The sequence below is a fragment of the Bombina bombina genome, chromosome 7 (assembly GCF_027579735.1).
Source record: "Bombina bombina isolate aBomBom1 chromosome 7, aBomBom1.pri, whole genome shotgun sequence".
Taxonomy (NCBI): domain Eukaryota; kingdom Metazoa; phylum Chordata; class Amphibia; order Anura; family Bombinatoridae; genus Bombina; species Bombina bombina.
In genome coordinates this window covers 576,095,247-576,110,218 of record NC_069505.1, presented here as the reverse complement: position 1 = coordinate 576,110,218, position 14,972 = coordinate 576,095,247, and the positions used below count along the sequence as shown (strand labels likewise).

Below are 14,972 nucleotides of genomic sequence, written 5' to 3'. Positions count from 1 at the left end.
GCCATTTTATCCCCTTGGTTGCAGTAACACATGTATGCAGTAGGGATTTGCCCCTTTGACTGCCAGATGTGCACTCACAGCAACCACTTCCCAATAGAAAATGCACAGTGTTACTTCTTTTTTTGCCATGTTTGTAATGCATAGAGGCATAGGAGGCACTTTGCATTTAGAGTATTTTTGTATAGATTTTACTGAACAGCCTGCAAAAATACTGGACTGTCCAGTTTAACACATGGCAACTCTACATGGGTGCTCTCCAATTGAATTTAATGAAGCATTAAACCTAAAATCTTTATTTTGTGATTCAGACAAAGCACAAAATTCAAAAAAAGTTTCCAGCTTAGTTTTACTATGACATTTGCTTTGCTCTAATAAAATTCTTTGCTGAAGAGCGTACCTAGGTAGGTAGGAAGGTAGATAGTGTGCATGTGGCTGGAGCACGACATGATAGTAAACATTTCTACTACCTAGAGCTCTTGCAAATATGGTTGCCAGTTGCCACATTTAGTTCAGGCTAAACCTGAACACTCTTGCACCATGCAAAGCACGGCAAAAAATATATTCACACTCTCACACATTCTCTATCTCATACACACACACACACACACACACACACACACATTCTCTATCTCATACACACACTCACACACATTCTCTATCTCATACACACACTCTCTATCTCATACACACACTCTCACACATTCTCTATCTCATACACACACACACACACATTCTCTATCTCATACACACACACTCACACATTCTCTATCTCATACACACACTCACACACATTCTCTATCTCATATACACACACACACATTTTCTATCTCATACACACACTCACACACATTCTCTATCTCATACACACACTCACACACATTATCTATCTCATACACACACTCACACACATTCTCTATCTCCTACACACACTCTCACACATTTTCTATCTCATACACACACTCACACACATTCTCTATCTCATACACACACTCACACACATTCTCTATCTCATACACACACTCACACACATTCTCTATCTCATACACACACTCACACACATTCTCTATCTCATACACACACTCACACACATTCTCTATCTCATACACACACTCACACACATTCTCTATCTCATACACACACTCACACACATTCTCTATCTCATACACACACTCACACACATTCTCTACACACAGACACAAAGACACACAAACACTAACACTCTAACACACACTCTCACTCACACACTAACACACACTAACACTCTAACACACACACTCTCACACACATACTCTCTCTACACACAAATATGCTAATGCTATAACACATACTCTCTCCCTTTCTCTCTCTCTCTCTCTAACACACTCACGCTCACACACATTCTCTCTCATACATACTGTCACACACACACTAACACATACTCACACATACCCTCTCTTACACACACACTTTCTCACACACAGAAACAAAGACACACTAACACTCTAACAAACACACTCTCACTCACACACTAACACACACACTCTCTCTACACACACAAATACACTAATGCTCTAACACACACACTCCCTCTCACACACTAACACACACACTCTCTCTACACACACAAATACACTAAAACTCTAACACACACACTCTCTCTCACACACTAACACACACACTCTCACACACATTCTCTCTCATACACACTCTCTCACACACACACACACACACACATACACTAACACTCTAACACACATACACACTCTCACACACTAACACACACACTCTCACACACATTCTCTCTCATACACGCTCTCTCTCTCTCACACACACACACACACATACACTAACACTCTAACACACACACATTCTCTCTCATACACACTCACACACACATACACTAATGCTCTCACATACACACTCTCTCTACACCACAAATACACTAACACTCTAACACACACACACACACTCTCTCTCACACTCTAACACACACTCTCTACACACACAAATACAATAAAACTCTAACACACACACTCTCTCTCACACACTAACACACACACTCTCACACACATTCTCTCTCATACACACTCTTACACACACACACACACACATACACTAACGCTCTCACACACACACACTCTCTCACACACTAACACACACACTTTCACACACATTCTCTCTCATACACACTCACACACACACACATACACAAGACACAGACACACACATTCTCTCTCATACACACTCTCTCTCACACACTAATGCTCTCACATACACACTCTCTCTACACACACAAATACACTAATGCTCTAACACACACTCTCTCTCTCACACACACACTAACACACACACTCACACACATTCTCTCTCTACAGACACAAATACACAAATGCTCTAACACACACTCTCTGGCCTCTATTTATCAAGCTGTCAACCGCAAATACGATGGAATTCCGCAGCGTATTTGTGGCGAGCCTGATTCGCCGTAGTTATCAAACCCTACAGACCGGCAAAAGTAGAATATAGTGACGTAACATACGATCCGGCAGACTCAGTCCAACACAGATCGATGGTTAAGTCACTACAGATGTTCCGAATGCAAGTTCGGCACAATCTGACTACTTTTGGTAGTTATCAAATACCTACCAGGTACGCTCGCCACTATTCCGGCCCAGCGTACCTGGATTTCAATCCGCCGACCTGGAGGCGGCGGATGCCATAGGAATCAATGGGAGTCTGACAGCAGCGAAAGCTCATGTTCGCTGCTGCCCGATATCCCATTGATTCCTATGGGAAATGTCTATACCTAACACCCTAACATGTACCGCGAGTCTAAACACCCCTAATCTGCCCCCCCTACACCGCTGCCACCTACAGTATACATATTAACCCCTAAAACCGCCGCTCCCGGACCCCGCCGCAAGTCTAATAAATGTATTAACCTCTAAACCGCCGCTCACGGAGCCCACCGCCACCTACATTATACCTATTAACCCCTAATCTGCCGCCCCCTATACCGCCGCCACCTACATAAAGTTATTAACCCCTATCCTGCTGCTCCCGGACCCCGAAGCAACTAAATAAATTGTTTAACCCCTAAACTGCCGCTCCCGGAGCCCACCACCACCTACATTATATTTATTAACCCCTAATCTGCCCCCCTACACCGCCGCCACTATAATAAATTTATTAAGCCCTAAATCTAAGTCTAACTCTAACCCTAACACCCCTAACTTAACTATAATTTAAAAAAATCTAAATAAAAATCCTATAATTAACTAAATTATTCCTATTTAAAACTAAATACTTACCTGTAAAATAAACCCTAAGCTAGCTACAATATAACTAATAGTTACATTATTTTTATTTTACAGGCAACTTTGTATTTATTTTAACTAGGTACAATAGTTATTAAATAGTTATTAACTATTTAATAACTACCTAGCTAAAATAAATACAAATTTACCTGTAAAATAAAACCTAACCTAAATTACAATTACACCTAACTCTACACTATAATTAAATTAATTAAATAAATTAACTACAATTAACTAAAATTAATTAAAATTAAATAAAATTAACTAAAGTACAAAAAAAACCCCCACTAAATTACAGAAAATAATAAAATAATTACAAGATTTTTAAACTAATTACACCTAATCTAATCCCCCTAATAAAATAAAAAAGCCCCCAAAATAATAAAAATCCCTACCCTATACTAAATTACAAATAGCCCGGGCCTAAGTTCTCAACGAAGCTGGGCAAAGTCTTAATCCAACCGGGCAGAAGAGGTCCTCCAGACGGGCAGAAGTCTTCATCCAGGCAGCATCTTCTATCTTCATCCATCCGACGAGGAGCGGCTCCATCTTGAAGACATCCGACGCGGAGCATCCATCCAGACCGACGACTACCCGACGAATGACTGGTCCTTTAAATGACGTCATCCAAGATGGCGTCCCTTGAATTCCGATTGGCTGATAGAATTCTATCAGCCAATCGGAATTAAGGTAGGAAAAATCCTATTGGCTGATGCAATCAGCCAATAGGATTGAAGTTCAATCCTATTGGCTGATCCAATCAGCCAATAGGATTGAGCTTGCATTCTATTGGCTGTTCCAATCAGCCAATAGAATGCGAGCTCAAGCCTATTGGCTGATTGCATCAGCCAATAGGATTTTTCCTACCTTAATTCTGATTGGCTGATAGAATTCTATCAGCCAATCAGAATTCAAGGGACGCCATCTTGGATGACGTCATTTAAAGGAATATTCATTCATCGGGTAGTCATCGGTCTGGATGGATGATCCGCATCGGATTTCTTCAAGATGGAGCCGCTCCTCGTCGGATGGATGAAGATAGAAGATGCCGCCTGGATGAAGACTTCTGCCCATCTGGAGGACTTCTTCTGCCCGGTTGGATAAAGACTTCACCCGGCTTCGTTGAGGACTTAGGCCTGGTTGGATGAAGACGTCTCAAGGTAGGGTGATCTTCAGGGAGTAGTGTTAGGTTTTATTAAGGGGGGATTGGGTGGGTTTTAGAGTAGGGTTGGGTGTGTAGGTGGTGGGTTGTAATGTTGTAATTTTTTTTACAGGTAAAAGAGCTGATTACTTTGGGGCAATGCCCCGCAAAAAGCCCTTTTAAGGGCTATTTGTAATTTAGTATAGGGTAGGGATTTGTATTATTTTGGGGGGCTTTTTTATTTTATTAGGGGGATTAGATTAGGTGTAATTAGTTTAAAATTCTTGTAATTATTTTATTATTTTCTGTAATTTAGTTTTTTTCTTCGTACTTTAGTTAATTTTATTTAATTGTAGTTAATTGTAGTTAATTTAGGGAAATAATTTAATTATAGTGTAGTGTTAGGTGTAATTGTAACATAGGTTAGGATTTATTTTACAGGTATATTTGTCTTTATTTTAACTAGGTAGCTATTAAATAGTTAATAACTATTTAATAACTATTGTACCTAGTTAAAATAAATACAAAGTTGCCTGTAAAATAAAAATAAATCCTAAGCTAGCTACAATGTAACTATTAGTTATATTGTAGCTATCTTAGGGTTTATTTTACAGGTAAGTATTTAGTTTTAAATAGGAATAATTTATTTAGATTCATTTAAATTATATTTAAATTAGGGGGTGTTAGGGTTAGGGTTAGACTTAGGTTTAGGGGTTAATAAATTTAATATAGTGGCGGCGACGTTGGGGGCGGGGGATTAGGGGTTAATAAATTTCTCTCTCACACACACTAACACAATCACTCTCACACACATTCTCTCTCTACAGACACAAATACACTAATGCTCTAACACACACTCTCTCTCTCACACTAACACACTCACTCTCACACACATTCTCTCTCATACACACTCTCTCTCACACACACATTCACTTACTCTTTCACAAACAGACTCACACACTCTCACACACACATTTACTCACTCTTTCACAAACAGACACACACTCTCACACACAAAGACACTTACACACACACTTAGACACACTCCCACACAAAACACACATGAGAGAAAGAACTGTAGGCATGTGCAGTATTTTGCAAATGCACAATGTCACCTTTTTGACTGTGGCTGTTTCCTGCTAAACCTGGATGTGTGAATGTTCTGGCCAGTCTACTCTCTTTGTCACTGCTTTTTTCTCTTTTAGGCCTGGAACTTGGAAAATCACTGCTCAGTATAGCACAGCACCAGGAACAAATTTTACTACTGAATTTGAAGTAAAAAAATATGGTGAGTCGTGAATGGCTATAGAATTTGATATATAAGTGCTGGCTTTACTTGTAGATCATATAGCACAGGCTGTCCAAATCCAGCCTGTGAAGGTTTGGGCGTGGCACTCGGCACCACTGAGCAGAAAATAATTTGTTAATGAAATAGCAGTTCCACACTGCTCATTAGCAAATTAAACATGTAGGTGTACCAATATTTGTACATAACAGTTTAATTAAATTCATTAAAAGTATCTAATCTCCTATCGCCTAGATTTAGAGTTTTGTCGGTAACGACCCGCGTATCTAACGCTGGCTTTTTTCTGGCCGCACCTTTAAAATAACTCTGGTATTGAGAGTCCACAGAATGGCTGCGTTAGGCTCCAAAAAAGGAGCGTAGAGCATATTTAACGCAACTTCAACTCTCGATACCAGAGTTGCTTACGGACGCGGCCAGCCTCAAAAACGTGCTCGTGCACGATTCCCCCATAGGAAACAATGGGGCTGTTTGAGCTGAAAAAAAACCTAACACCTGCAAAAAAGCCGCGTTCAGCTCCTAACGCAGCCCCATTGTTTGCTATGGGGAAACACTTCCTACGTCTGCACCTAACACTCTAACATGTACCCCGAGTCTAAACACCCCTAACCTTACACTTATTAACCCCTAATCTGCCGCCCCCGCTATCGCTGACCCCTGCATATTATTTAACCCCTAATCTGCCGCTCCGTAAACCGCCGCTACTTACATTATCCCTATGTACCCCTAATCTGCTGCCCCTAACACCGCCGACCCCTATATTATATTTATTAACCCCTAATCTGCCCCCCACAACGTCGCCTCCACCTGCCTACACTTATTAACCCCTAATCTGCCGAGCGGACCGCACCGCTATTATTATAAAGTTATTAACCCCTAATCCGCCTCACTAACCCTATAATAAATAGTATTAACCCCTAATCTGCCCTCCCTAACATCGCCGACACCTAACTTCAATTATTAACCCCTAATCTGCCGACTGGAGCTCACCGCTATTCTAATAAATGTATTAACCCCTAAAGCTAAGTCTAACCCTAACACTAACACCCCCTAAATTAAATATAATTTTAATCTAACTAAATTAATTAACTCTTATTAAATAAATTATTCCTATTTAAAGCTAAATACTTACCTGTAAAATAAATCCTAATATAGCTACAATATAAATTATAATTATATTATAGCTATTTTAGGATTAATATTTATTTTACAGGTAACTTTGTATTTATTTTAACCAGGTACAATAGCTATTAAATAGTTAAGAACTATTTAATAGCTAAAATAGTTAAAATAATTACAAATTTACCTGTAAAATAAATCCTAACCTAAGTTACAATTAAACCTAACACTACACTATCAATAAATAAATTAAATACAATTCCTACAAATAAATACAATGAAATAAACTAACTAAAGTACAAAAAATAAAAAAGAACTAAGTTACAAAAAATAAAAAAATATTTACAAACATAGAAAATATTACAACAATTTTAAACTAATTACACCTACTCTAAGCCCCCTAATAAAATAACAAAGCCCCCCAAAATAAAAAAATGCCCTACCCTATTCTAAATTACTAAAGTTCAAAGCTCTTTTACCTTACCAGCCCTGAACAGGGCCCTTTGCGGGGCATGCCCCAAGAAGTTCAGCTCTTTTGCCTGTAAAAAAAAACATACAATACCCCCCCAACATTACAACCCACCACCCACATACCCCTAATCTAACCCAAACCCCCCTTAAATAAACCTAACACTAAGCCCCTGAAGATCTCCCTACCTTGAGTCGTCTTCACCCAGCCGAGCCAAATTCTTCATCCAAGCGGAGCAAGAAGAGGTCCTCCATCCGGTAGAAGTCTTCATCCAAGCGGGGCAGAAGAGGTCTTCCATCCGATTGAAGTCTTCATCCAAGCGGATCTTCTATCGTCATCCATCCGGAGCGGAGCGGCAGCATCCTGAAGACCTCCAACGCGGAACATCCATCCTGGCCGACGACTGAACGACGAATGACGGTTCCTTTAAATGACGTCATCCAAGATGGCGTCCCTCGAATTCCGATTGGCTGATAGGATTCTATCAGCCAATCGGAATTAAGGTAGGAATATTCTGATTGGCTGATTCCATCAGCCAATCAGAATATTCTACCTTAATTCCGATTGGCTGATAGAATCCTATCAGCCAATCGGAATTCGAGGGACGCCATCTTGGATGACGTCATTTAAAGGAACCGTCATTCGTCGTTCAGTCGTCGGCCAGGATGGATGTTCCGCGTCGGAGGTCTTCAGGATGCTGCCGCTCCGCTCCGGATGGATGACGATAGAAGATCCGCTTGGATGAAGACTTCAATCGGATGGAAGACCTCTTCTGCCCCGCTTGGATGAAGACTTCTACCGGATGGAGGACCTCTTCTTGCTCCGCTTGGATGAAGAATTTGGCTCGGCTGGGTGAAGACGACTCAAGGTAGGGAGATCTTCAGGGGCTTAGTGTTAGGTTTATTTAAGGGGGGTTTGGGTTAGATTAGGGGTATGTGGGTGGTGGGTTGTAATGTTGGGGGGGGGTATTGTATGTTTTTTTTTACAGGCAAAAGAGCTGAACTTCTTGGGGCATGCCCCGCAAAGGGCCCTGTTCAGGGCTGGTAAGGTAAAAGAGCTTTGAACTTTAGTAATTTAGAATAGGGTAGGGCATTTTTTTATTTTGGGGGGCTTTGTTATTTTATTAGGGGGCTTAGAGTAGGTGTAATTAGTTTAAAATTGTTGTAATATATTTCTAATGTTTGTAAATATTTTTTTATTTTTTGTAACTTAGTTCTTTTTTATTTTTTGTACTTTAGTTAGTTTATTTCATTGTATTTATTTGTAGGAATTGTATTTAATTATTTATTGATAGTGTAGTGTTAGGTTTAATTGTAACTTAGGTTAGGATTTATTTTACAGGTAAATTTGTAATTATTTTAACTATTTTAGCTATTAAATAGTTCTTAACTATTTAATAGCTATTGTACCTGGTTAAAATAAATACAAAGTTACCTGTAAAATAAATATAATCCTAAAATAGCTATAATATAATTATAATTTATATTGTAGCTATATTAGGATTTATTTTACAGGTAAGTATTTAGCTTTAAATAGGAATAATTTATTTAATAAGAGTTAATTAATTTCGTTAGATTAAAATTATATTTAATTTAGGGGGGTGTTAGTGTTAGGGTTAGACTTAGCTTTAGGGGTTAATACATTTATTAGAATAGCGGTGAGCTCCAGTCGGCAGATTAGGGGTTAATAATTGAAGTTAGGTGTTGGCGATGTTAGGGAGGGCAGATTAGGGGTTAATAAATATAATATAGGGGTCGGCGGTGTTAGGGGCAGCAGATTAGGGGTACATAGCTATAATGTAGGTGGCGCTCTTTGAGGTCGGCAGATTAGGGGTTAATTATTGTAGGTAGCTGGCTGCGACGTTGTGGGGGGCAGTTAGGGGTTAATAAATATAATATAGGGGTCGGCGGTGTTAGGGGCAGCAGATTAGGGGTACATAGCTATAATGTAGTGCGGCGTGCGGTCGGCAGATTAGGGTTAATATTGTAGGTAGCTGGCTGCGACGTTGTGGGGGGCAGGTTAGGGGTTAATAAATATAATATAGGGGTGGCGGTGTTAGGGGCAGCAGATTAGGGGTACATAAGTATAACGTAGGTGGCGGTCGGCAGATTAGGGGTTAAAAAAATTTAATCGAGTGCGGCGATGTGGGGGGCCTCGGTTTAGGGGTACATAGGTAGTTTATGGGTGTTAGTGTACTTTAGTACAGTAGTTAAGAGCTTTATGAACCGGCGTTAGCCCAGAAAGCTCTTAACTACTGACTTTTTTCTGCGGCTGGAGTTTTGTCGTTAGATTTCTAACGCTCACTTCAGCCACGACTCTAAATACCGGAGTTAGAAAGATCCCATTGAAAAGATAGGATACGCAATTGACGTAAGGGGATCTGCGGTATGGAAAAGTCGCGGCTGAAAAGTGAGCGTTAGACCCTTTTTTGACTGACTCCAAATACCGGCGGTAGCCTAAAACCAGCGTTAGGAGCCTCTAACGCTGGTTTTCACGGCTACCGCCAAACTCCAAATCTAGGCCTATGTAATTTATAAATAATATCGCTAGCATAAGCATGATTATAATGTATTGTGGCCATCAGCCAATCCCTCTTAGTTACCCCCCCCCCCTCCCACATACCTCCATAGATTCCAGGGGGCCTGGGAGGTCTATGCTGTGTGAGGGTTGTGGGAGGAGTCACAGAGATCCTGTGAGAAGAGGCGTGGCCAGAGTAATGATTCTACAATGGGCAGAGATAATATGGGTTGAGAAGATCATGGCTGGAGTTAGTGAATGTTGGGAGCGTTAGTGCAGTTCCTGGTTTCAGTTTGGAAAACAAGACATTTGAAAGGCAGAGCTCACAGGCTATGGCAATCCCAAAATATGAGGGATGTTTTGGGGCTCTGTGCTTCCCACCATTTCTACACGGCTCTCTGGGATAGGGATATTGGTGGAGATTAAGCAATAGAGTGCCAGCAAACAAGGAATTGGATCATGTCATATCAAAGGTAGAGTTGCATGGGGAGTGGGAGTAGCTGAATGGAAACTTGACTGATTGGGGGCATGGCTAGATGGTCTTTGGCAAACTTGGGCTTTTATAAGGTCCTGAAGAGCTGAAGGACGGACAGTGGGCAAAGCTTCTAAGGCTTGACCATACATCAAAATTGGAAGCTCTGCTTCTATATAAGAACGTTTATATTCCCCTCATACTGTAAGAGATGCGCTCTACTTGGAATGAACAATGGCTCAGTAGCTTGTTCTATGGTGAATTACAACCTGGGAGCAGCCTCTTTTAGCCCAATTGTGCTTTTCAAAGAGGAGAACTTTCCTGTATATAAGTCTGATCCTGCCTAGTAAGGTAAGTACAGTACCAAAAAAACTGGCAATCCTCCTTTGAACAAGGAACACAGCAACCCCAGATGATTGTTTTTTGCCTTTATTGGCCTCATCAGTGAGGTGCAGCCACATTCCTCTAAGAACATTGGGCAAGGAGTCCATGTCTGGTTTCCCCCATCAGCCTTAGGGAGACTTCCCCAGGGTCATAATAAAAATGCATAAATTAAGATAAGCATTCTACTAGGTAGCAGCCTCTTTTAGCCCAATTCTGCTTTTCACAGAGGAGAACTTTCCTGATCTATATCATTTTGATCCCCCAAGAAAGGTCATTCCAGCCTTGATATATACCAGGCAATTCTTCTCTGAACAAGAAACACTGCAACCCCAGATGATTGTTTCAGCCTTCATTGGACCTTGTCCATGAGGTGCAGCTACATTCCTCTAAGCACATTGGGCAAGGATTCCCCATCACCCTTAGGGAGACTTCCCCAGAGTCATAATAAAAATGCATATAGTAAGAGAAGCGCTCTACAAGAAACGAACAACAGTTTAGTAGCTTGTTCTATGGCAAGTACCTTTTTATCTCTTTTTGTAGATTCCATAAATGCTGGAAACGTTTAAAAGGCCATAATTCATTAGCGCATGTCATTTTAAGACTATTGACCCTGCACCACTGTGAATTTGACCCCCTCAAAAAGGTTAAACACACAGTACAAGTACCACTCGGGACCTTTAGGGCATTGCTGTTCCTGAGCGCATCAGCAGTGATTGTCGCACATCTGAGTCTTACATCTAGATCATGTCATTTTTCAACTATTATAGCCCTTTAAAACATAATAATTGCAGACTTTATAGCAGAGGCCACACCTATAGGCCATAAAGATTTCTCTTTTCCACCCTGTATTCTTTACTAACAAATGTCTGTATCACGCAGAACAAGTTACTTGCAAGCTGTTGTGTCATTTAGGTCACAAAAAGTGTGGGTGTTAACAAAGTTCTATTTCAAGGTTGGAGGTTGATGCTAGTGAGTGGGGCAATTATTTTTTTGTTTTTAAATAGACACAATTTTGTTTTAGTTGTTGCTTTCAAAAGAATTTAAAAGGTATTACAGTTATTGTAAATCTGATATTCCTGCACTGAGAAGCTGTTTTATTCTTATAAGGAGTTCCACTGCCCCCAAAAAGTTCTGCTAATCAGCCAATGAGCATTCAGGTCTTAAGGGACATGAAACACCTCTTACATTTGTGCAACAACTGTGCTTGAATTGTCCCATTCAACATATAGAGTGGCTAAATAAAAAAAAAAAATAATAATTAGCCACATTAAAGGGACATTATACCCCCAAAAAATCTTTCATGATTCAGATAGAGAATACAATTAAAAAAAAGTTTCCAATGTACTTCTATTATCAAGAATAATCATTGTCAAGTTATTATGTATTGAAGCAATATCTAGATAGGTAGTGTGCACACTAGAGCTCTACATGACAGGAAATAGTGCTGCCATCTAGTGATCTTGCTAATGTATAACATTAGTACTACATGACAGGAAATAGTGCTGCCATCTAGTGCTCTTGCTAATGTATAACATTAGTACTACATGACAGGAAATAGTGCTGCCATCTAGTGCTCTTGCTAATGTATAACATTAGTACTACATGTCAGGAAATAGTGCTGCCATCTAGTGGTCTTGCTAATGTATAACATTAGTACTACATGACAGGAAATAGTTCTGCCATCTAGCGCTCTTGTTAATGTATAACATTAGTACTACATGGCAGGAAATAGTGCTGCCATCTAGTGCTCTTGCTAATGTATAACATTAGTACTACATGACAGGAAATAGTGCTGCCATCTAGTGCTCTTGCTAATGTATAACATTAGTACTACATGACAGGAAATAGTGCTGCCATCTAGTGCTCTTGCTAATGTATAACATTAGTACTACATGTCGGGAAATAGTGCTGCCGTCTAGTGGTCTTGCTAATGTATAACATTAGTACTACATGACAGGAAATAGTTCTGCCATCTAGTGCTCTTGTTAATGTATAACATTAGTACTACATGACAGGAAATAGTGCTGCCATCTAGTGCTCTTGCTAATGTATAACATTAGTACTACATGACAGGAAATAGTGCTGCCATCTAGTGCTCTTGTTAATGTATAACATTAGTACTACATGACGGGAAATAGTGCTGCCATCTAGTGATCTTGCTAATGTATAACATTAGCACTACATGACAGGAAATAGTGCTGCCCTCTAGTGCTCTTGCTAATGTGTAACATTAGTACTACATGACAGGAAATAGTGCTGCCATCTAGTGCTCTTGCTAATATATAACATTAGTACTAAATGACAAGAAATAGTGCTGCCATCTAGTGCTCTTGCTAATGTATAACACTAATACTACATGACAGGATATAGTGCTGCAATCTAGTGCTCTTGCTAATGTATAACATTAGTACTACATGACAGGATATAGTGCTGCCATCTAGTGCTCTTGCTAATGTATAACATTAGTACTACATGACAGGATATAGTGCTGCCATCTAGTGCTCTTCCTAATGTATAACATTAGTACTACATGACAGGAAATAGTGCTGCCATCTAGTGCTCTTGCTAATGTATAACATTAGTACTACATGACAGGAAATAGTGCTGCCATCTAGTGCTCTTGCTAATGTATAACATTAGTACTACATGACAGGAAATAGTGCTGCCATCTAGTGCTCTTGCTAATGTATAACATTAGTACTACATGACAGGAAATAGTGCTGCCATCTAGTGCTCTTGTTAATGTATAACATTAGTACTACATGACAGGAAATAGTGCTGCCATCTAGTGCTCTTGTTAATGTATAACATTAGTACTACATGACAGGAAATAGTGCTGACATCTAGTGCTCTTGCCAATGTATAACATTAGTACTACATGACAGGAAATAGTGCTGTTATCTAGTGCTCTTGCTAATGTATAACATTAGTACTGCATGACAGGAAATAGTGCTGCCATCTAGTGCTCTTGCTAATGTATAACATTAGTACTACATGACAGGAAATAGTGCTGTTATCTAGTGCTCTTGCTAATGTATAACATTAGTACTACATGACAGGAAATAGTGCTGCCATCTAGTGCTCTTGCTAATGTATAACATTAGTACTACATGACAGGAAATAGTGCTGTTATCTAGTGCTCTTGCTAATGTATAACATTAGTACTGCATGACAGGAAATAGTGCTGCCATCTAGTGCTCTTGCTAATGTATAACATTAGTACTACATGACAGGAAATAGTGCTACAATCTAGTGCTCTTGCTAATATATAACATTAGCACTACATGACAGGAAATAGTGCTGCCATCTAGTGCTCTTGCTAATGTATAACATTAGCACTACATGACAGGAAATAGTGCTGCCATCTAGTGCTCTTGCTAATGTATAAGATTAGTACTACATGACAGGAAACAGTGCTGCCATCTAGCGCTCTTGTTAATGTATAACATTAGTACTACATGACAGGAAATAGTGCTGCCCTCTAGTGCTCTTGCTAATGTATAACATTAGTATTACATGACAGGAAATAGTGCTGCCATCTAGTGCTCTTGCTTATGTATAACATTAGCACTACATGACAGGAAATAGTGCTGCCATTTAGTGCTCTTGCTAATGTATAACATTAGTACTACATGACAGGAAATAGTGCTGCCCTCTAGTGCTCTTTCTTATGTATAACATTAGTACTACATGACAGGATATAGTGCTGCCATCTAGTGCTCTTGCTAATGTATAACATTAGTACTACATGACAGGAAATAGTGCTGCCCTCTAGTGCTCTTGCTAATGTATAACATTAGTACTACATGACATGAAATAGTGCTGCCATCTAGTGATCTTGCTAATGTATAACATTAGTACTACATGACAGGAAATAGTGCTGCTATCTAGTGCTCTTGCTTATGTATAACATTAGTACTACATGACAGGAAATAGTGCTGCCCTCTAGTTCCCTTGCTAATGTATAACATTAGTACTACCTGGCAGGAAATAGTGCTGCCATCTAGTGGTCTTGCTAAGGTATAACAGTACTACATGACAGGAAATAGTGCTTCCATCTAGTGCTCTTGCTAATGTATAACATTAGTACTACATGACAGGAAATAGTGCTGCCCTCTAGTGCTCTTGCTAATGTATAACATTAGTACTACATGACAGGAAATAGTGCTGCCCTCTAGTGCTCTTGCTAATGTATAACATTAGTACTACATGACAGGAAATAGTGCTGCCATCTAGTGCTCTTGCTAATGTATAACATTAGCACTACATGA

General features: G+C 39.7%; 1 protein-coding gene across 1 annotated transcript in view; it reads left to right on the top strand.

Annotated features, from left to right (window-relative positions):
* The window catches only part of LOC128636591 (complement C4-B-like), a 216,847-nt gene that overhangs the window by 57,401 nt on the left and 144,474 nt on the right, over positions 1-14,972 (top strand). Inside the window, 1 exon segment of the mRNA XM_053689585.1 lies at positions 5,643-5,725. Coding sequence (XP_053545560.1) covers positions 5,643-5,725 — 83 coding nt within the window.